The 22,787-nt window shown below is 45.1% G+C and overlaps 1 protein-coding gene across 1 annotated transcript in view; it reads right to left on the bottom strand.

Annotated features, from left to right (window-relative positions):
• Positions 1 to 22,787, bottom strand: part of LOC115819642 (neural-cadherin) — an 85,604-nt gene that overhangs the window by 31,135 nt on the left and 31,682 nt on the right. The window contains exons 2-8 of the mRNA XM_030783143.1: positions 11,114 to 11,302; positions 8,990 to 9,215; positions 7,915 to 8,119; positions 6,143 to 6,254; positions 2,643 to 2,892; positions 1,878 to 2,020; positions 665 to 837 (exon numbers count right to left, since the gene is read on the bottom strand). Of these exons, the coding sequence (XP_030639003.1) occupies positions 665 to 837; positions 1,878 to 2,020; positions 2,643 to 2,892; positions 6,143 to 6,254; positions 7,915 to 8,119; positions 8,990 to 9,215; positions 11,114 to 11,302 (1,298 nt within the window). The remainder of the gene's footprint in view (positions 1 to 664; positions 838 to 1,877; positions 2,021 to 2,642; positions 2,893 to 6,142; positions 6,255 to 7,914; positions 8,120 to 8,989; positions 9,216 to 11,113; positions 11,303 to 22,787) is intronic.

Raw genomic sequence — 22,787 nt, 5'->3', positions numbered from 1 at the left:
CACACAGTACGAGTCGTGGTCAGCCAGTGTAGGCATTGCAGGAAGCTGGAGGCCAGCCAGATGTTGCCTCCTGGGCACACTTAGTGCTCCTCTTTCATATGCATCCACAGCGCCTGTGGGTAATTCCCCTCTGAAATATTCATCTGCAGAGCTAAGGCGCTCCACTCAGCCTTGAGCTTGCAGCTTCTCTGGCCTGCCCATCCCCACACCACACATGTCCTGATCTGTCTTCAGAGAGACTGCTCCCAGTAGAGACCACAGATCCTGCTCACATCTTCCAGCACCAGCTGTCTCTCTCTCTCTCTCTCTCTCTCTCTCTCTCTCTCTCACTCTCTCGCTCTCTCTCTCTCATTTTTATTGATCTATTGCACTGTTGTTTTTCTGCTCTGCTCAGAGATACTCTCTCTCACTCACTCTCGCTGTCTCTCTCAATTTTCTCATCTCTTTTTTTTTCTGTTACGCTAACTTCTGCATTCATGTCGCTCCTGCCTGCTAAGTTACCTTCACTTTTGATACTCCTGCCTGGGTGCAGAAATAGTGACTGGTTTTAGACGCCTCAGGCACCCAGCATACAGTCCCACTTTAATGAGAGAACATGCGCTTATTTCGGTTAAAAATAATCCACTTTCCAGTCAGCTCCACCCCTTTCTCCTTGAATTCTCACCTCCTCAAATACAGGCTTGTTGTTGTTGATGTCATTGATCCCCACAATAACCTGGGCGGAACTGCTGAGGGGGAGTGGCCCGCCGGCTGCGTTGTCATCAGTCGCCGTGATGTTTAGGATGTACTGCGGGCCTCGTAGTTTTGGAGGAGGACTGCGGCGCAGTTTAATGATGCCTGAGAAGAAATTGTGCGTTAAGGGTTATTCGAATCCATAGTCACACAGTCTCTTTTTCTACAGACCCAAGGAAAAAAGATGAGAGGCACTGGAAGATTAGAAAGGAGGGTGTTAACCCCCCTCCGTGTCATACACGCGTAGACACAAAAAACGTAGCACACGCAGGACCGCATCGCACAGATGTATCACACAAAAGAAAGTGTTTACTGTGTAGGGGAAAATATTTGCCTTTATTTGACATCCTTTACAATCTGCTTCAACAGGCACTCTGGAATTGTACATCTTTGATGCATTTCCCAATGCAGCCTCTAACGCAAATAAATAAATAAATAAATAAGTGAGGGGGGGGAAAGTAAGTAAAATGCTGCTAGGTCTTTGAAGTGACAACTTTTCACAATTTAACAGTGAGGAAGCCAGGGGCCATCTGTTTTTGTTGGCCTGTAATAGGCTGGGTGGCAGAGCAGTGGTGCAGAACTGATGATAAGGAAGAGAAGGGCTTATGGTTTAAGGTACTGTTTCCAGTTCTAAAGCTAAGGCTCTTGTAAACAAACGATAACTGAGAGATTGCAGACAAACCAGAACTTGACTATGAACACACACACACACACACACGCATACAAACGTATACACAATCCATGTAGGAACAATCCATTTGTGTTGCTGCTTGAGAAGAACAGTAGCTGCGTTTGGTAAGTCAGGCGCTGGGGAATTGAAATAATGCGATGAGTGTTTGTTTTTCCCACAAAGACACCAAATGGGAGAAGAACGACTGAACAAAAGACTGAGCTGAGAAACTGAAGGCTCTAGAAAGGGAAAAATGCTCTCTTTTGAGGGTTCAGATGTCCTTGTTAAAGACTTGTTCCCCAAGGCCTAGTACTGTGCTTTATCCCTCTAACCAGTTTCCACAGTAACCCATTTGGAATCTCCAGTTGGGCGGTCTGTTTGTGTGCGCGTGCGCGCATGTGTGTGTGTGTTTCATGCGAGTGTGTTTCTGCCTTTGGGTCCCCAGTGTCCCTATGATTCAGCCAAGCATACCCACCCTTCTGGTTGTCCAGCTCAAAGTTGCTATCCTCGTTGCCCCCGGTGATGGCGTACGTCACTCCGTCTCCGTCCGGATCTTTGGCATGAACGATGGCCACCAGCGTTTCAGGACCAGCATCCTCTGACAAGAAGGTCTTATAGCTGTATAAAAGATGAAAGAGAGAAGAAAAAGAGAGGGAAGAGAACAGAGTTTAGCCCCAGAACATCACAAACCCACCATCTGTTTCCCCACACAAACACTGTGAAACGTTTCCCAGGATGCATCCAAACGGCCGTGGAAGTCCCTGCTCTGGAGAAAGGGGGTTGCTCTGAGAAGAGGGGCTAAACTATGACAAATGTGGTCCAGCTCTATTGATGCCATCACTAGCTCACCCTTAACTCTTCCCTTGGGTTCTGGCAGCGGTCTGAAATAGCATGCTGTAACACACACACACACACACACACACACACACACACACACACCCTGTCCACGGTTGTTGTCTTACTGCTGCCTTGGCTCTGAATCCATCCAAATGCCTGTTTCTCCTTCTGGCTATACTCAATGAATGCCAACTGAAGGAGCATGCCTGTCGCACTGGAGACAGCCTGAAATCCCAGTCTGAATCATCACAGTGAGAATTACTCTAAATTTAAGACCTGCTGGCTCTCTGACACATAGACAGAGGAGAGAGAAACATGACAAACACAGACGTAGATAGAGAAGGAACAAGATTGTGTGTGTGCATGAGAGAGAGAGAGAGAGAGAAAAAGGGAGGCAACTCACACAGACTGAGAAAAGACAGGAGCCTCATCGTTGACGTTGGCCATGCGGATGCGAATTGAGGCAGTTCCGGTGCGAGGGGGCGTGCCCTTGTCCACTGCGACAACCACACACTCGTACATGTGGTTGGGTCTCTCATAGTCCAGCCTCTGGCTGGAGCTAACCACCCCTTGAGCTGAGATATCAAAGTCTGCGCTCTGGATGAAGTAGGAGATCTCTGCATTCAGGCCAGTGTCACAGTCTCTGGCCAGGACTGTGAGACAGAGACGGAGAGAGAGAGAGGGAAAGAGAGAGAGATAGAGAGAAAGAAATGATGATGTGTTGACTGAGAGGAACTACTCTTGTTAATAGAGATAAATTATTGCCACGGCAACCTTGGTTTTGATCTGTACTGGTTGGACACTGGTCATAAATATGTGGTCATAATTTACAAGCCTCTGACCAACAGGAACATCCTCACGAGGTTTACTATGTGCTGACTTGGTGACTTTTCATTTGGAGGGTGTAACAGACTAATGTGTCAAGTCCCCAGCCAGCAATATGTATGTGTGTGTATTTGTGTGTGTGTGTGTGTGTGTGAGGGAATGGTTTAATAGATGTGCTCATGTATGTGTGAGGTTGTGAGGTGCCTCTGGAGGACGTTGGCAGAAATATTTCCTCTGGCTTCTCTGCAGCCAAAGACCTCTCATTTGTGGCTGAAGTCTGCTGGATTTGTACAGTAAGTGCTTTTTTAATTAAGTACTCTGTCATGCTAAAAGAGCCAATATTAATTAAAACTATGTTGTGGGGGGCCAATTCTTTATTTGATAAATTTAAGAGCCCATCTGTTGGCGTGGGCGAGGAAGCTGGTGTTGACTCACGCAGATCAAAAGTAAAACTTCAAGAAGGGTTTGCTGTCATTAGGCAAGGTGCCAGAGCCAGGGTCCTGCTTCATTATACCTCGTCCAAGCTGTCATCACACACAGCCCAGCTAGCACCATCATTTGGTAGAGGCATATGAAGGACCTTAATCTCCAAGGCAAATAGTCAGGTTTCTTCTCACAGATGTGATGACACTCACAGCTCCATCTCTCTTTCCTCTTTTCCTACTTCCCTCTTCCTTCCTCCCTCTTTTTTTTTTTACTCTCTCTCTCTCTATCTTTCTTTCACCCTAAGCTGTGTAAGAACTTGTTGCAGAGAGAAAGGTTATTGCAAGTATGTGTGACTATTGGTGAACGCAAGCAAGAGCTTAAGGACAGGATTCAAACAGAAGGTTCATTAAAAATACACAGACTAATATAATATCTCTCCAGGCTACCTATTACCATTTTTAATGCATGTGCTGAGGAATTTGAGTTGCAGTGGTGGCTAAATTAAACATACATAAGTGAGGCTTTTTTTTTCTTTTCTTTTTTTTTAAACGATGACTGATGGAGACATGTGGGTGGGGTGAGTTTGGATGACTTCAGAAGCTGTTTTTGCTTAAATCCTTCCCTGAAAGTTGAAAGTTTTCGTTTGATAATTGGAGACAAATTTTTTTTTTAGCCTGTTCCTGGTGGTGCCCTATTAAAATACCGTGACCAAATTACTGCCTAATCCGATTTAAGGTAAACAACAATAATAATCTTCGCTCCCTTCTGCCTGCCTTTTCTCAGTCAAAGGCTGCTTGCCACATGCCTCTGCTTATATACTTTTCACACAACAGAACACATTCGATAAGCAAATAGCAGTTCCAGCTGGTGTTTGTTCGAGCCTGCTGTTTTTCCCTATTGCACTCTTTTGCATACTCTCCAAAAAAAAAAAAAAAAAAAAAACGGAACTGTGGTGCTGTTTCCCAAAACCGCAATAAAAGCAGACAAACCACTACCCGAATCGGATGCAAGATCCACTCTATTTGCAGACAGCGGCGGAGAGATGCTGACAGAGGGGGAAAAGAAAAAAATAGAAGCGCATGTGTTTATTTGAAACAGTAAATATGTAAATGCAGTGGAATTTCCTAAATGCAGTTGGCATTTCAAAATATGTACATCTCTTTTAGAAAGTACACTGGCTTCAAAATCATTCGCATAATTGAGGATTTTTTTTTTTTTTTACCCTCCTTTCTCCCATTTTTTTTTCTTCAGGCTATAAGTCCCAGAGAGCAATGGATAAATTAAAGATCGTTAATCACTAGGAATTTTCCCAGCAGACTCTAGGATCTATGAAATGGAGAGCTGCCCTGCCTAACATTGGAGCAGCACTCGAATCTTCAAACTCTTCTCGCCGGTACGAATGGTGTTTCATACTCCTAACGGCTAAACGGACAACTGACCATAGACTGCCTGGTATCATCTGTGGCACATGGTGCTATAGTAAATGCTGTTGTAGTCTCATACTGAGCCAAACATGCTGCATATGTACCTTTGACACTGTAAACAAACTGCAAAGAGATTTACACACGGCATACAGTAGGTGTTTCACACGAGGGACAGCTTGAACTGTCTTCTGCTGTGTATTTGAGATTGTGTACTGAACTGAAATAAAAGTCTGTGTGTGTGTGGGTGGGTGCGTATTTGTTTGTATCTAAGAAACCTCCCGGTACACGTATGTGCACTTGTGTAACAGCTTATGAAAAATGAAAGGACATAAATATCTCTTTAAATGCCTGACGTGCGCGTTGGGAATTCATCATCTCTCTGAAGACAGCGCTTCCTCAAGAAAACACAACACATCATCCATTTTTTAAGAGCCTTGAAACGCTTTCAATTACGCTGATACGATCGCGCCTCGATCCGGGGAGGCCAGATAACCGGGGCCTCCATCCCATTAATGGCAGCGTTTAGTGGAGGTCACGCTCTCCTCTGCCTGCTGTCCGCAGCCCCGTCCTATCAGACTTGATTATCTCAGGCAGAGAGTGCTAGCCATCTCTCCGGGCCATCCCGGGCTGCCTGCAGCACGCTAACAGAACCTGTACTTCTCTTCCTTCTTCTCACCCAGCTCAGACTAAAAGCAGTCACCACCAGCTGTGACCCATTTCCCTCCAATGGCAAGTGCACAGACGGCCACACAGCACTGAGGGGATGAAACGAGGAGGGAGGAAGATATCGGCTTCCGCACAAAGCGCGGGGTTCAGAGTGGGAAGCGATTAAGAGGATTGCGAGGAAAAAGAGGAGCTTCTTTGCCTCCTAGTCACCAGCAAAGGCTCCTTTTGATTACAATCCATTTACCACCCAGAAAGGACCTGCCATAATGAATTATTTCTTCATTACGGGCCCTGTGCTGGAGAGGCATCCGGCGACACGAGAGGAAGGATCTTTCTGGACAACCTGCCCCGAGATCCGCACGACAAGGAAAAAAAACAAATAAACCAAGGCGGAAAGCCAGGACTCTGTGTGTGTGTGTGTGTGTGTGTGTGTGTGTGTGTTCGCATGAGGGATATTCTCATAGCTTCTCATGAAAAATAACCGACAGAACCATCACCTGTAACTGTAGCTGTCTTCCCCACACAGAGTCGTGAGGAAGTTACACCTGCCTGCCTGACTCACCTTGCAGGAGTGATGTTCCAGGTGGTGTGGCCTCAGGGATGTTGTCCCTGCTGTAGATGGAGTGCATGAACTCAGGCGTGCAGTCGTTCTCATCTGTTATGTGCACCACTACCTGCAGAGGGACAGGGAGAGCGGTTTTATTTAGTGGATGGGGGTGGGGAGGGGGAGGAGAGGGGGGGGGGGGGAGATGGAAAGCAGAGGAGAGGGAGGGAGGTCACGATCATTGCCATCACCTGTTTCCACATGGCTGGCGAGAAGTAACTCGACTGGCTGCGTGCATTTGTTTATTGCACTATGTGACATGGCTTTCTGGGGCGTAATGACGGGAGGGGGGGGGGGGGGCGATGCAGATAAGGGCGCAGGATGGAGAGCCGACGCGAGAGAACAGCTGCAACCCAGACCACTGAGCTGAACACAAGCCTCACTGGATACATGACATGCTAAGTCCAACGGTTCATTCTCTTTCATACACACACGCACACACACACACACACACACACACACACCACTTCCCACATTCAAACTCCACACCTACAAGCCCTCTGCGCTCTCTCTCTCTCTCTCTCTCTCTCTCTCTCTCACTTTTTATGTCAAATCCCACATGCACATCACTGAACCACTTATTGGAGTTGACATGGTAGCCAACTATCCTTCAGTAGTTGTACAGTTGTGGGTGGGGGAGGGAGGACCACGGCTTCAGGCACGGTACTGCGACCAAGTGAGAGGTGGAAAGGATGGACAGAGCGAGACAGAAGAAAAGAGAGAGAGAGAGAAAAAAAAGAGGCGAGGCCGCATCCAGGACGAAACTTAGTCATGGTAAGAGGAAACTCCCAGAAGTGAGCTTATCTCTGAGGAACAGCACTGCCAAGAGGGAGGAAAGTTCTCTCTGACACAGTGCCATGAACACACAGAGCCCTGCCAGAGTCAAGGCTGAGAAACACAGCCTAGACCACGCATCTTACTGCACTGTCTCATCCTGCAGACCTAGACTGTGGCCGACTGTCACCGGGAAGAATTAGATCACTGGATCATAACCTACAGGCCGCATAAACTCTGTCCCTAATGCTGATTTCTCAAACTCTGGTCAGTTTGACTCTCAAATCCCTTTCAAGAGCAGGGAGTGTTTGGAGTGTTCTTATGTAGTGCGAGAACCACCACTGGCTGTTTTCTCATGACCCATGTTTGTAGGGAAGGTGATATCTGGTGATGAGTTACACGGTGTGAGTTATAAGGGTTTAAAAAATATGAAAAGCTTCAGTTCAGAGATGGAACTCCACGACATTACTCACTGCTGACTGGGAAGAGAGAAAGAATGTGTAAGAAAACAATGCTGTAAACTCCAGTAGCTATGCCTGAGGATGGTGTCAGTTTTGGGTGGAGTGCAGACAGAGAGACGGTGAGAGAGACAGAGAAGAGAGAAGGAGAGGCAGCTACTTATTACTGGTTCTATAGTAAACTTTTAGTCTGATAGCTGGCCGGGGCTTAGAGAGTCTTTGTTTCCGGTAGAGGTGAAAAAGTGGAGAGAGAGAGAGACTCGCATCCAGACACTGGATCAGGTAGTAACCGACCCAGCAGAGTTGGCACTGTGTAGCAGGTGGTTGTCACAACATCCCTGAGTCACGCACAAGGAAAGGAATGTTCAACTACAATTCCCCGAGGTGTATGTATGCGTGTGTGTGTGTGTCTGTGTGTGTGAAGGAGCAAGTGAAGAAGAGAGGTGAGTGTAAGTAAGCCATCTAGGTAGGAACAGGTGTTTGTGTGACCGTGCGTACCTCCACTATGCTGCTGAGCCCAGTGTCTGGCTCCGACGCCCGCACTTGTAAATGGTGAAGATGGTGTCCGCTTTCATAGTCCACTGCTCTGGTTAGACTAAGAGCTCCACTCTCCTGGTTAATGCTGAACAGGTTGCTTGGATTCACCAGGAGCATGTAAGAAAGACTCTTTCTTTGGAAGGAGATAGCCTGGACCACTGCCACGCTGCAGAGATGGGAAGAGGAGAGGACAGGACATCAAAGAGCAATTCAACATTTGGTTCATGCACTATGTATTAGGGAGAGTGTGAGAAAGAACCCGAACACGTTACTGGGTGTTCAGGCAATCTATTAAGAGGCGATTTTGGATGTTACATCGGTGGTTTTAGCTGTCTCGTCTATTTGTTCTGTTTTGGTTGGAAGCACGTCTGATTCTTCCACTCAAATGTCTCGATTAGTCGATCCGTCAAATCAGCTTGTCCGGGAGACTAAAGGAATATGCAAATAGGCTAATGATTCCTAAGGACTCGTCTGACAACCACTGATTTACATCATGCCATACGGACTAGCTCTTTTTTTCCATGTCAGAAAATGAGAGATGCTCAGTGAAATGCATTCTCTCCGATTAGGCACTCGTCGCCCTCCTCCTCCTCCACGCTCTGAGCTGAACAGAGATTAATATGGTGTGTTCTTTGCCAGTGCCCAGAGGGAGCAGGTTCAGACACTGCTCTTCATGTTTATCCAGAAGTTTCTTTTAATAAATATTTGAATTTGCACACTTTCAAATTTGGAGCCCGGGGGACAAAATGAGGCATCTGCGTCCCCCGCTCAGCCCTTTCTCTCTCTCTCTCTCTCCCCTTCTTCTCATTCTCGTCTTCTCCACTTTCCAATGCTCTCTCCCCTCTCTCTCAACCTCCAATGTTCCTCGGGGCACATCTTTTCATGCAACAGATGACGTACAATACCCTGGAATCAGTTGGGTTCACGCAATCCTTCGCTTACCCTCTAATGAACAAGCTCTATATAGCATGCACAGACATACATATACACACACACACACACACACACACACACACACAAGCCCCTCTATACTTACGCTTGACCAACTGCTGTGCTTTCTGGAACCTCTACAGTGTACGAGGCATTGGTGAACTGAGGTGGGCGGAAGCCAGCCAGGACCGACACTGAGGCATGAGGACCCTTTCTGCCTTGCTGGTCCACTGCCTGCACAGTCAGGATGTACTCCCTACTGGGAGTAAGAGGTCGCCCAGTGGTCCTGATCTCCCCAGAGTTTCTGTCCACCTCAAACGATTCCTCACCCCCTGACCATGAGAAATGACAAAACTACATCTCACACATTTATAGGAAAAAAAAACAATTTAAGGCAATTTCCCGAGAGACAGTTGCCACACTACGCCTTCTGGTTAGAGACATGCAAAATTGTGCAGTACATTCCAAATTCAGCTTGTACCACGGTCTATATACTTGAAGGACAAAATTTTCCCCGAATCTTATTGCTTTTGGTCCTTCCCAGCTTTGGAGAATTTTCACACACTGAACGGATGAAACTTGTGGGGTTGGGGGGGTGAAGACCCCGCTGCCAGATGAGGCCGACTGTGTATTATTGGATTAAAGTGCCTTTGATTCCACCTTAAGGACAGCAGACAGGCAGGCTCATTTTAACCCCTGTCCCTTACGGCAGTGGAGCAGCAGAAGAAGGGGAAGAAGAAGAAGGAGCACGCAGCTGCTGAAACAGACACAGGACCACAGCTGCATCTCCTCTGCCTCTCAATCAGCCGTCCCTGTTGAGCTACTGTTTCTCAATCTGTTTCTCAGCCCATTTCCCCACCAGTCCTGCACATTGTATCATTGCCCAGCATTTCACACCTGGTTTGACTAATCAAAGAGGTGGTTAGCTGATGAGTTGCATCAAGTGTGTAAGGTTGGGTAGGAGCCAAAAATTCAAAGCCAGTGTTTAAACCTTAACGAACACCTCCAAAGACAATGGGTGAAAGTCCGTTTTCCACAATATAAAACAAAACAAAACAAAAAACAAAAACTGGAGGAGTTCTCCGCAGGACTGGACAGCGCTGCTGTGAGATTACTGTTTTCTAGCCTTAATTTTTCTTCTCCTTGAACTGCAAGACTACTAATCAGATAGGATTCACCTTAGCGTTTGTCATCAGATAGATCCCACATCACCCATAGCTTTAGAAGGGTTTGTGTATATTTTTAGCAGTGCAATTCACAGAGACACCTTCAGAACACTTCCATCTTATTATCTACGAACTAATTAGAAGTCTACACCTCAAACTCCCACGCGTCAAGTAATAAACATAAAAAAAAAAGAGTTGGAACTTTCTTAAACTTGGTTTTAACTTTGTGCAGCTAATCCCTTTACAAAGAGAGCAAATAACTATGGAAACCGCCACAACCTTGACATATGGTTTTCCTGACACACATTTAATCAAATAAAATGGGCTAAATTTAATTGTAAATTGGTTCTCTCTGTTGAAGATGCTTTCTTGTTCCTGTTCTTGGAAAATTAATCATCAGAGATATTTAAACAAATTAAAATGGCTAATTTAAACAGCACATAGTTTAAATCTCGAACATGAGTTGTTTTACCTTGATAATTATAATGATTTATTAAGATTTATTATTTGAAACCATACCCACCAAATACCCCAATTAGTACTGAAATTCTCAGTCTATATTATATGTGAAATAATAGTCGCCGTATCCCACCATAGAAATGTAGGTTTTGGCAGAGGAACCCACCAACCCTACAAATGAAAATGAAAAGCCCTGGGGAGTGATTATGACTCTCTTTCTATGGATGTCAACACAAAATTGAAATTCAGAGCAACTGAATTAGTAAGACTAACTCTGTCGACATGTGCCTGGTGTTTAAGCTATAACGTTTTTTTTAGAGTATATCCTTTTGGCTTGTGAGCAAATGTTGCATATAAGAGAAATTAATGGCATGTTAGAGACATTTGAATTATTTTTTTACATCACAATTATTATCTGGTGATATTCATTATAGTGATGTTCAACAATGTCTGGTTCCCGTTCTTTTCCTCTTGGAGCCTCTCGGGGGAACAGGAAGAATTCCAGCTGGCCGCTTAATCAGACCCACAGTTTCATGCTGGACATGAAGGAGCGGGGAGGAGTCAACCTCTGAACTGGTCAGAGGCCCCTCTCACTGTTCACTCACCATCCACCAGTAGGAACTGGATTGATCCTACAGAACTATCTCCTCTGTGTGCCACGAGCTTGTAGACGATGGACCCTGGGGTAGCATCTGGACCCACTGCGGCCAGGTAAGGGTATGGAAACATGGCCCACTGAAGGTTAGACAGGCCGGGAATGGTCAGAGTCAACCTACACAGGTACCACTCATCACCTGCACAGAAAGATAGAAAATACAGGCATTTTTTGGTTATTTGACTAATGGACTTGTGCTGCAATTAAGTGATGCCACGAATAATTCATACAATGTAAATGAAGTGCCTTTAGAGTCACTCCGACTCACTGCCTGACTGACTTACAAATTTCATGGTTGCTCTCCCTGCACCAAATCTCTTTGTTCAAACACACTCTGACCCCCCCCCCCTCCCCCACCCGGTCTGTAGCTCTGGTCTGTATACGTTTCATTTTCTTTTTAAGGACACTTGTGATCCTGACTACAATCTCTGTAATCTGACACACAACATGAAATCCATCTCTTGAAAACATGGTTTTGTGACTGTAACAGCCCCTGGAAACATGACTACCCCTCTAGAAACTAATCACAGTGAGACTGTTGAGTGAGCGAGAGATGGAAAAGCACAGCGTGTCTCCGGCAACCAGGAGACTTGTAGTGCTCAGTTTAACCTCTCTGAGAAACAGTGCTAGTCTCTGTCATTTAGCCCAAGGACTCTTACATTCAGAGAGAAATGACATTTCTGTAGAACACATCATCTCCTTCTTTTCTAGCACGTTCTGAGGAAGCCCACTGCTGGAGAAACAAGCAGTGCTCCCTCAAAAATATTCTCTGAAGATCAGACACAGAGGAGAGAGAGAGATGAGGGACACAACGCAAACAGAAATATCTGCTGTATATTTTTTGGTTGTTTTCTTTGGTGTTTTTTTTTTTTTTTTCCGCATTGTTGTTGTTTATTTGTCTCCAGACTAGCAGCATGTTGTTTTCGACATCTCACAAAACAGAAAGACAACGGCGAATGAAATGAAACTTCACATCTAAGTGCCAGGAAAAGAGAACATACCATTGCTCCCCACTTCCTGCCTTTTCATACCCACAGCTTTGGAAGTTGTCAGCAGAGACTGATCGAAGGAAAAGAGAAAGACAGAGAGAGAGAGAGAGAGAGAGAGAGGGAGGGAGAGAAAGAAGGGAGTGGGGAAGAACACTTGACAGCTAGTCCCAGTGAAGCTCTTGTTTCACGTCTCTTTTTTTAGAGTCTGTGGTTCTGGGGCTGAAGCTACCGAGAGGTGCCTCTGTTAGCATATGGGCCACAGCACCTGAGCTCAGATATGTTGGGAGGCTGACAACCAAACAGGAGCAGACACATTTCTGTCCCTATATTACCCCCACCCCCCAATTATTACAGCCAAACAAAGGCAAATATAGAATGTTGTACGATCATTGCAGACGCAAGCAGCGATAAAAAAAACCCCCTCATATTTCACACATGAATCAAACACACCATATCACTTTTTGTCTTTCAAATCAAATTTTGTTGTAGCTTGCATTCCAAGTGGACATCCTCTGATGTTTCATTGTTACACAGATGAATTATCTATGGTCTATTTGACTGAACACGGTGAAAATCCCACTGAATGGTGAAGTACATGAATACACAGAATTAGAGGAAATGGGAGCTGCTTAAGTGAGAAACTTTAAAATGTTATATTTTCATTGTCAAGACATGATGAACATTGATACAGCTTGTAAAAAGTTCATTCAAGAAAAGAATGAAAAAAGAAGGTAAGTTTAAAGACATTTTTCCTTCTGTCTTCCTCAGTTCATTCCTGTATTTTTTGTAAGTCTTATAGAGCAAGAGCAATCAAGATTATGGACTCATAAATCTGAATAAAGGGAAAAGTGGCAAGTCTGGCAGTAGTGTCATTGAGAAACACAAATTAAGGTTGGCACTTTGCCCGCTAGCTGAGCTGGTAAGGTGGCTGGAATCTATGGCGTGATAGGCTGGCAAAAGCCTCTGCTCTCTGAGTCATGTCTGTGGATGTCACACAGAGGGGGGTCTAGACATTTCCGCCACCTAAAAAGAAACCCCTCCGCATTTAAACTTCTGCCTACGCAGGGAGTCAGACATGTCTTTACAGGGCGAAAGATATCTTTCTGTGCTAAAGATATCCACTGGACAAACACAACCGGGTGTGTGCTTAAAAAAACCCCAAAACCAATATCAGTCAAATATCAGCAGTATCCTCACACATCTAAAGTACTAACTGGACACAGGCTTGATCAACACATCTCCTATTGTGTGTAAAGCTCCTAGAAGAAGAGGAGCCCTGGTCAGGAGACCTGGTCAGGAGCAGAAAGAGGTGGTTTGGGGGGATGGGGGTGTGTGTGTGTGTGTGGGAGGATCGCTTCACACAACACCACAAAATACACAAGCCTCCAACCCCTCTGACCATCCAGCCCAACTTAACATCATTTCAACTGAACACAAATAGCCCTCAGAAGAGGAGAGAATTAGGAAAGAGTGGGCAATTAGTGTGGTTCAGTGTCACTGTCTGATTCACATCCCTTTGGTCTGTTCACTTGAATGCTGGTGGTCCAATGGATATCCTGAACGCACAGACATCTCTTTGGTCCTGCAAAGAGAGCTTTGTCTCCCCAAGTCTCCATCCCTTCCTCGAGTGGGTTCACTGCTCTGCTCTCTCTCTCTCTCTCTCTCTCTCTCTCTCTCCCTCTCTCCCTCTCTGGTCGCCCTTGTAACACAGTGTAAATAAGCGGTCAGATCTCCTCATCACTGTTTGCGAGCATAGATAAGGCAGACAAAAGAGCTGGAGAAGGCACAGGCCTTACATGTGTTTGTTTATGCCTTTTTAATCCCCTCTAAGCCTGGATGGCAATGAAGCAAAACGCTGGATATAATATGGTCCATGTATAAATAGCGGCTGAATTTAATCTAAGTCCATCCAAAGCTCTGTACTAATTTGAATATCAATACAGAAGATGTCACGGATTGTTATGCAAAAAAGGGGGGAAGAGATGGGGGTAGAAAAAAGGAAATTGTGTTTGCAAGCAGTTTTGTTGTGTCTTCTCCCTGATTCGCCACGGTGTAAATTAGAGACACTGTAGTGCAAAGAACCAATATAGAGTGAGTAAAATTAGATTTCATTCAAAAGACTTTTTGTGTCTGCAATTTATATCAAACCACACACATGTAGAGCATTCTCTTCGTTTTTTTTTTTGTTTTTTTTTTTGCTGCTTCTAAAGAACCCCTCAGAGGCTCTCAATTTATGTAGAAAGAATAACACTTTGTCTGGGTCAAAATAATCTTTTAGATTATTTTTCTTTTAGATTATTCCTGAGAATAATATTACCAAAACTGGAGCAAATAATTGACCAGAATGGATTCCTCTTCAAACTCTGTTTTAACTGGTAAGGAGCATTCCAAACTGCTCCTGTCTGTTCAAGTAAGTCCAAACCCTCCCCTTTCCCACATTTCTGCCAAACTGAATGAGTTTAGAGAGAAGAGAAACTACTGTGTTTAAATCAAACCCCATAACAGAGGTAAGAGGAAGAGTCCAACAGTTTCTATCTCCTGACCCCTGCGGGCCCAATCATGTTGCTGCAGGAGCATCTTGTTACATCTCATCAAAAAAACTCTACTGAGAACTGGAGAAGTTTCTTTCACAGGCTGATCAGAGATCTGGCTGTCTCACCTGAGCTCACAGGTATTCGCATTCGGGCGGAAGGTCAAGCAGCTGATCCCAGATTACACGCGTAGACACGGCAGCCTCTGGGAAAAAAGCTTTGCAGGTGTCTACATGACTGACAGGGGAGGAGAGGTTGTCATGGTGACAAGGGCGGCGCAGGTGTCCCCGGAGTCGGTTCTCTGCTGCGCAGGTTAAGTCTTTGTGACATCTAAACAGCACTCGGGCGCTCTCACATAATTGCCCATCCTTGCAGGCCCTGGCAGAAGCCGGTGGAGTGTTTTTGTGTTGCCGTGGAAAAAGAGACCCCTTTTCATGCTCAATTAACTACTCAACGATGTATATCTCATTGTTGTTCTGATGACATGCATTTCTGGGGCTATAATTAAGTTTTCAAATCAGGCCCTTTGTCTGTTTTTTTTTGTGTGTGTGCTGCACATAAATTCCTTGAGAGGAAAGGTCTCATACTGAGAGAAACAGAAGGAGAAAAAGAAAGAAAGAAAGAAAGAAAGTGAGAAAGAGATTCAATGAGAAAAAGAGTGATCCGTCTCGTGTAGTTGAGCATATGTCTTATACGACGGCGGGTGAGTACGCTGAGAGAAAAAACTTTTACATTCATACCAGTCGCTCACTCGCTCTCTCTCACACACACACACACGCACATAAAGACACACACACAGACAAAGAGTGTCCGTTCATATCTCTGCAGACCCAGCGAGAGACAGACGGCTCTGTACAGAGGAGCTGGTCCGTTTTGTCTGAGGTGTAGACTGAATGCTAATGTGTGGGCAGTGGCAGGGAGCTGGGAGAGAGACGGACAAGGTCTCATTATTCCCACAGCGTTGTGTTGTCCTGGGCGGTCATGGAGAGAAGGGGTAGAGAGTGAAATCAAGACCTAGGATACACAGGCGTGCCCTGTGGGGGGGCAGAGGGAGGCTGAATGCCCCTGTTCCAGGAGCTGGGAACCACTGCCTCCCATCTGCTCCCCCAAGAGTCACTGGACTGAGGCGCAATGCATCCTAATTAATGATCTTATAGACTGGCCCACTTTTCCTATCTGCTCACACACACACAAACACACACACGCAGACACACACACACACAAACTGCATGCTCGCTCTCTCTCTCTCTCTCTCTCTCTCTCTCTCTCTCTCCCTGTCTTCCTCACATTGAAGTGCACACAGACAAACTGCACACACTGACTATTTTCTGCAGGTTAATTAAGCAGCATTTTTCTCTGTTGATGAAAGAGATGCAGTGAGTGGGAGTAGGAGGATTGAAAAAAAACGAAGAAAAAAAAAAAAGAACGAAGAAACAATACATATAATAACATTTTCTCTGATCTGTTGATTTTCGACTGATGTGAATGTTTGTGTATATAGATGCTCACAACCTCTCTATCCTCTTTTCTTTCTCAGTATTATTTCAGTGTTTATAATACATATTTCATATTATGCCATCTGCATGTGAAACTGCATGAAAAACAACACTTCTGAGAAAAAAAAAAAAACGACCAAACAAAAAAAAAACCCATACAAAAGCAGAGCTATACTCAGAAAAATGAAACCACACACGACAACAACTTAAATGAATGCAACGCCGCAGCTGAGAGACAGATCCTCCGTCTTGGCTATACTTTTTTTTTTTTTTTCCAATTTATTTTCTTTTCATTTCAGTTGCTGGGATCTGATTGAAAGGCCTGAGGCTGTTTGTGGACATGCGTCCCCACTCAATATAAAGCACCGGGACTAGCCAGCCATGCACAGCCCCACACTGGCTGCCCATCGCACTGTGTTTTATACCAAACATCCTCTCTTTCTTCTTCTCTCTCTTTCTCTCTCTCTCTCTTTCTCTCTCTCTGTCTCTCTTTCTCTCATGTGTTTGTGACTTATAGCAACCTCCCTCATGAGCTGGCTGTCCTTAGCCCACGCATTTCCACATGTTATAGGTTGAACTCACAAAAACACTCAAACCACACAAGGCCATGAGTTCGGAGCAGGGTTCAGAGTGCTTGCGTGCACACATGCACACACACACACGCACACACACACACACACACACACACACACATTGCATTTTGCAATGCAATAGTTATGAGTCTAGTGAGGGGAGCTTTCTCTTGATTGGGAAGGATTGTTGGGATGATGAAACAGAATATCGAGAAAGTGCTAGTGTGGTCGAAAGCTTCATTTGACATGCCATGTCTCGTAACAGTCTCAGCGTGTGGAAGTGTCTAGAGATCAGACAAAAAAAAAAAACATGTGATATGAAGTTCTAGTTTCATTCTAGACAAGGACATCCAGAGTAAACCAGTGAGTTGGAGGTCTTTAATGGTGAAGAGAGGGAAGAAGCAGTAGGTCTGCGGGGGAATTCAGGGCTGTGAAAGCCAGTTACGGGCCACAACCCTCTGAGAAATCCTACTCTCTTTGCCTGAGCTGAGCTGCTCGTCTCTGCCTGCTCCTCTGACCACTCGTGGGTGCACTGGCCCCACCAGCCAGCCCAACACAGAAACTCAATTAGAGGCGTCGAGGCAAGCACAGAGCGGAGGAGGGCTTGAGAGGCAGATAGAGAGAGAGAGAGAACCCAGATAATGATGATGATCAATGGTACACCTCTCTCAAAGGAGCATGGCCGTGTGACACACACACACACACACACACACACACACACACACGCACACACGCACACACGCATACACACACACATATCCGCTGACTACCACATGGATAGAAACTGTTCTATCAAAGGCAAACTCATTAGTGCTGATGTATTCACATCCAGACCTGGTCTCATTAGAGGGGCTGGAGTTGGACCTCAGATCGCCCCGCGCTGGGTTATGCCGAGACCCGATACTCCCGTATGACAGCTCTCACTTGACCTTTCCACTGAGCAAACTCAAAGGCCAAGAGGCTCGTTTGGAGCTGCCCGCACAAGGCTCGGGCACAGTCTGCTGGCACTGAAAGACTATGTAACAACGTGCTGTCCAACACAGCCACCATGGCAGGGATTCAGCTGTAGCTCCAGTATGAGCTCTTAGCAGATGGCTTCTGCCCGTGCCATGTGGCAATTAACACAATATGAGCAATCGCATGTTCCGTAAGCAAATATCTTCATTCAGTGTGCTCATCTATCATCTTTCATAACATTTTCAAGTAAAAAAAAAAAACGGTTAAAAATTTTTAAAAAAAAAAATTAGGATCCAAATGTGTCTTAAAAAACACTTGAATTTGTTACATTGACTTCTGTTTCCTCTTACGATGGGAGCATCACTCCGCTGCGTCTGTTGAGACTTGTAGAGTTTGGTGTTTCACTCCACTTGCTGCTGGGAGAGGCCTGAAGCCACTAGATTCAGCAAATGAGATCCAACTATCAGTTTTCCAGGCCACTCATAGGAATTAAATCAATTGCGCTGGAGGAGCTAGTGCGGCAAGCTGACGGGAGAAATCAGCTCCTCTTCCTTTGATGTAGGTGCAGAGGCTTTGTTTTACTTTACTTTCTATTGAAACTCAATCGTTGGGGTGGAGTTGAACAGGTTTTATCGAAGCGGGGGCCATGGGAAACCTTTCCAAATGGTCTTGTTGAGGAAATAACCCCTCTCCTACTTCTCAAAGCCAGAAAATAATCACCCTTTCTCTCCCTCTCTCTCTCTCTCTTTCCCCCAGAGAGGGATTCTGAAGCAGTTAACTCAAATCTGGATGGAGACAGGTTTTTGTCAGGTCACTTCCACAAATAGAACAAGGGGACTTGCAGTTGACTGATTGTCTCTGCGCCTGTTCTCCTTGTCTCATTTAAATATGCTGCTTTGCATTTGGTTACCATTGTGTGGAATAAGCTTCAGTGAATAGCACTATCTATTAAATACAATGAGAGCTGGCTCTGTGTGTGTGGATCCCAAATGAGGCTGCGCTTAAACAGTATGATGAATGTTTCACTTGATGTGCGTTGAATGCACATCAGACAGTTCTCTGGTTGTGTGGCAACACCGACGTGACTCCCATTCAGGGAGGTTTTTTTTTTATAGGAAAGCGTAAAGCGAGGTTTTCCGAGATAATAACAATTGTTTATTCCAATAAACTTGATGTGCATCATAATATGTCTTGTTAGACTTTTTTTATTATTTTTTTTTTAATATTCCTCTGAGGGTTAGAATATATATCTGCAGTATCATTGGCATCCTGCAATAATTCTTTTGCTCGGAAAGGTTATTTATTTATGTATATATTTACTTTTTGTGATCTGCTGTCATTTTAGATAGGACGGTAAGAGCAGCTCTAACCGAATGGAACAGCAAGGAGACAAGTTGGCAAAGATAAAACAGAAGAAAAAGGAGCGGACATGAAAGAGCAGATAAGACCTTCTAAGGTTCAGTATTCCAAACTATATATAATAAACTGGCTCTGTTTTTAAAGTCTTTTAAAGTCACCTCAAAGAGAAAATGAGTGTTAGAGAGAGTCAGAAAGAGACCGAGTGTTAGAGAGAGTCAAAAAGAGACTGAAACAGAGAGAAGGAGCGAGAGAGAGAGAGAGAGAGAGAGAGAGAGAGAGAGAGAAAGAGAGAGAGAGCGAGAGAGAGAGAGGGAGAGAGAGAGAGGGAGGGAGGAATAGATCTCACAGAAGCTCATCTTATAATATAGCAGCTCCCATGATTCTCTTTGTACCCTAAGGACATAGTCTTAATAATTCAGCAAGGCTCACATTTACAGTAAGAGGCATGTGTGTGTGTGTGTGTAAAGACTATTTTGAATGTGGGTTTTCATCATCAACCCCGCATTCTAGCACTGCATTTCATAAGTTATGAAGAAACAGACCAATCTAAACCGTGGAAAGTGTCACTTAAATTATGAATATCTGAAGACTTTTGTTCGACATTAAAAAATAAAGCTCTGAAAAATAGATGACTGGGATCATTTGTTATTTATGATTTATGTCAGGAAATTTCTTTCCGAAAAACAAAATTCAGTGGTGCTATGGAGGGTGGAGGATGCGGAGGAGGCAGGCAGCAGCAGGTTGTCAAGACACACCAGTGGCTTGGTAGGTTGTCAGTCATGTGTCAGTGGGTGTGGTTTGTTCCTTTCTCAGAGAGAGAAACACTTGTGGAGAGCCCATCTACCATCTGTAAGCAGCCCTGTCTGTCAAGGGCATGTCAATCTGTCATTTCGGCTACTGCATGAGAACTCCAAACCTTGTGACATGAATCCCCCTTTTCTGCCACCCACCCCACCCCAGACTCAGTACCCCCCCCCCCCCCCCCCCCCACCCCCCGACACACACACACACACACACACACACACACACACACACACACACACACACACACATTACCGCACAGACAGACACACACATACACACACCCAAAGACTATGAGGGATATGAACTAAAGACCTTCATCTAAAGCATGTATGTGTGGTGCAGACAGTGTATGCGTGATAGTGGGAGATAGACTTGGGAGCTGTGTTTTGAGAGTGAAAATGGTGTTAAGATTTGACACTGAGTCAGGGGTGTGAGAAAGCTGTCAGTATGGTGTCTTTTGGAGCAGTGCTCAGAATAGTCTTGGTCAGGGATGGATAAGCCCAGAAGGTTATCCAGGGTATCCAGTGATGCTGAAAATCCTACTCAGTGCATTGAGCTTAATCACCAAGCAACCAACTTCACCCTGTCACAAAACTTCCCATCTTCCGCACTCTTTGCATGCACTTCTGCAGTTCTCTCTTTAGTTTAACTGGCTGTTATGTGTGTACATATGTGAGAGCGTGTGTGCATATTTGTTCTGTTCAAACTGTGGATCACAAAGACCTCATTAACCATTCTGCATCTTTCCATGTTTAACACAATCCACAATCACACAGGCTGGTCTGCTCATAACAGATCATTCTCCCTGGACAAGTCAAGCAACTCAGCAGGATAATTACCGTTCCTCAACAATATTTGCATGTGAGATTGTGAGAAAATCTTTCCCCCAGACATGGAGATATGATGGACAAGAGAAATCTGCATCTCATTATTCCTCAGTTGCTCTTTATTTAACAGGATGGATCTAAGCAAGTTCCACAGACAAAGACTCCAGTGAGGAGAAGCTCAGCTCTGTTAACATCAAGCACCTCTTGGATTGTATCTCTTCTTAATCGTCTTCACGTAAACTTCTCCCCTAGCAACATAGACTCCAAAAACGAATTCAGTCGAAGCATCTGATAAGAGGAACCCAAACGTTGCTACTGGTGGTAACTGCTGGTAGTTCGGCTATGCGAGGGGAGCACATTGGGGGTGTCGGGGATACTGCGTGCTTGTGTTTGCTATGAACCACTTTGCAGACAATCGAGCCGAACACAAATGGAAAAGAACAGTGCTGAGGTCGGCTTTACTGCTAGGGTGGAGCGTTGAATGCTGGGAAGTTTCCAACCATTCAGTCTGATCTGGCCTTCCCAACAGGGGTCTCTTGAGCGCTAATGCCAAAGCCCTTAGCGCCATTCAGGTGAAACGGGCCCGCCGCAACAAGATTTTCCACTCAAGTAGCTCTGTAAAGAAGTGGTGCGTTGGACTCTCTGGGACTCAAGCCGGCCCACTGAGCTAGCCCACACAAACAGTGCACTGGCACATGGTCCCATGAATGCCAATGTTTTCAAACATGAGGATGTGGGGGGGGGGGGGGGGCGGAAAGCAGGCCTTCTGTGTTTGCCCAAGATAAAGGATGGAACACCTACAGCTGTGGTGCAAATTAAAGGCCTGTGTTACCCCTTCCTCGTCTTAAGCCTTTATTCAGAGCAAAGCGTACCACCAGACAAATACACACACACACACACACACACACACACACACACACACACATCCCTAAAGAGCAGAGACATGGCCCAGTGATCAAAGAAGAAGATTTGTCCCTTTGTTTGCATAAATAGTCGCTAAAATCGGCTAAATAAAGAGTGCTAAGCTGGCTACGGGTTTGAAGGAAGGGGGATGTAGAGGGTTTTTGTAGTGTATTGGGAGCTACTTATAGAGAGAGCTACAACAATGGCCCAGAGAACTAGCCAATCTCTTTTAATCTCACTCAGCACCAATGCTAGTTTGCTCTCCTGAAGGCAATGGCTACTCTGGGTAAAAAGTCAAGTCTTGTCTCAAACTTTGTGACTTTCTCTTTCTCTCCTTCCTCCTAATTTCTATATCACTCTCCTCCCCTCATTTTCCCCCTCTTTCTCCAAGTTTGAGCCCAGTTTCTCTGAGTTTGAACACTGTGACTTTTAGGCCAAGGCCTATGGAGATTTGAGGATTAGACCAGAGCCTTGAGTTTTCACCCTGGGAGTTAAAGTGTGATTAACAGCGTGGCTGCACACAGACAGTCTATCACTGTTTCTGTGACCCAACGGGAGCCCGTTTCTCCTCTTTTTTTCTCGGTACACTCTTTTCCATTTCCTCCATCTTTCTCTCTGTCTTTTTTTTTTTTTTTTAATACATTCTGCTCGCTGCCATTCCTTTTCTGAGATATGTGACAAGCGCAACTGAACTCAAATAGTGAAGAGAGACGCTAATCGAAAGCCAGCTCTCTCGCTTGTTTTCCGAGATCTTTCACTGGTGGGAAGGCTCTTGATATACGAACAAACCGTTTGCGCGTCTCGTGACTCGTCTTCCTGCTGATAAAACAGTGTGCTTTTACTCCCCGTCTTTCGCTCTCCTCTCTCATGCAAAAGCTCACAGTCTGATGTGAGAGTTCACCTCTAAAATACTCATGTTAGGAGATTACCAGGGCTCCTGTCTGGGTTTATTTTGAGAGTTTAACTGAGGCAAATGATTCATCTGGAGGAGTAAGATGATTAAAACACGGAGAGTAGATCGTGTTCTCTAATGAGGACTGCCATGTAATGTCTGGCTCTGATGCTACATGTTATTCCTTGCTCTGTCAGGGCAGCTCACACCAAAAGAGATATTCCCTGAGTTCATCTCTTTGGCAAAGGGACAGCAGGCTCTCTCTTAACAACATTCCACTTGATGTTGGTGCTG

This window comes from Chanos chanos, chromosome 8, assembly GCF_902362185.1.
Source record: "Chanos chanos chromosome 8, fChaCha1.1, whole genome shotgun sequence".
In the NCBI taxonomy this organism is placed as follows: Eukaryota; Metazoa; Chordata; class Actinopteri; order Gonorynchiformes; family Chanidae; genus Chanos; species Chanos chanos.
Note: the sequence above shows the minus strand (reverse complement) of the source record. Positions and strands in the feature narration are given on the sequence as shown.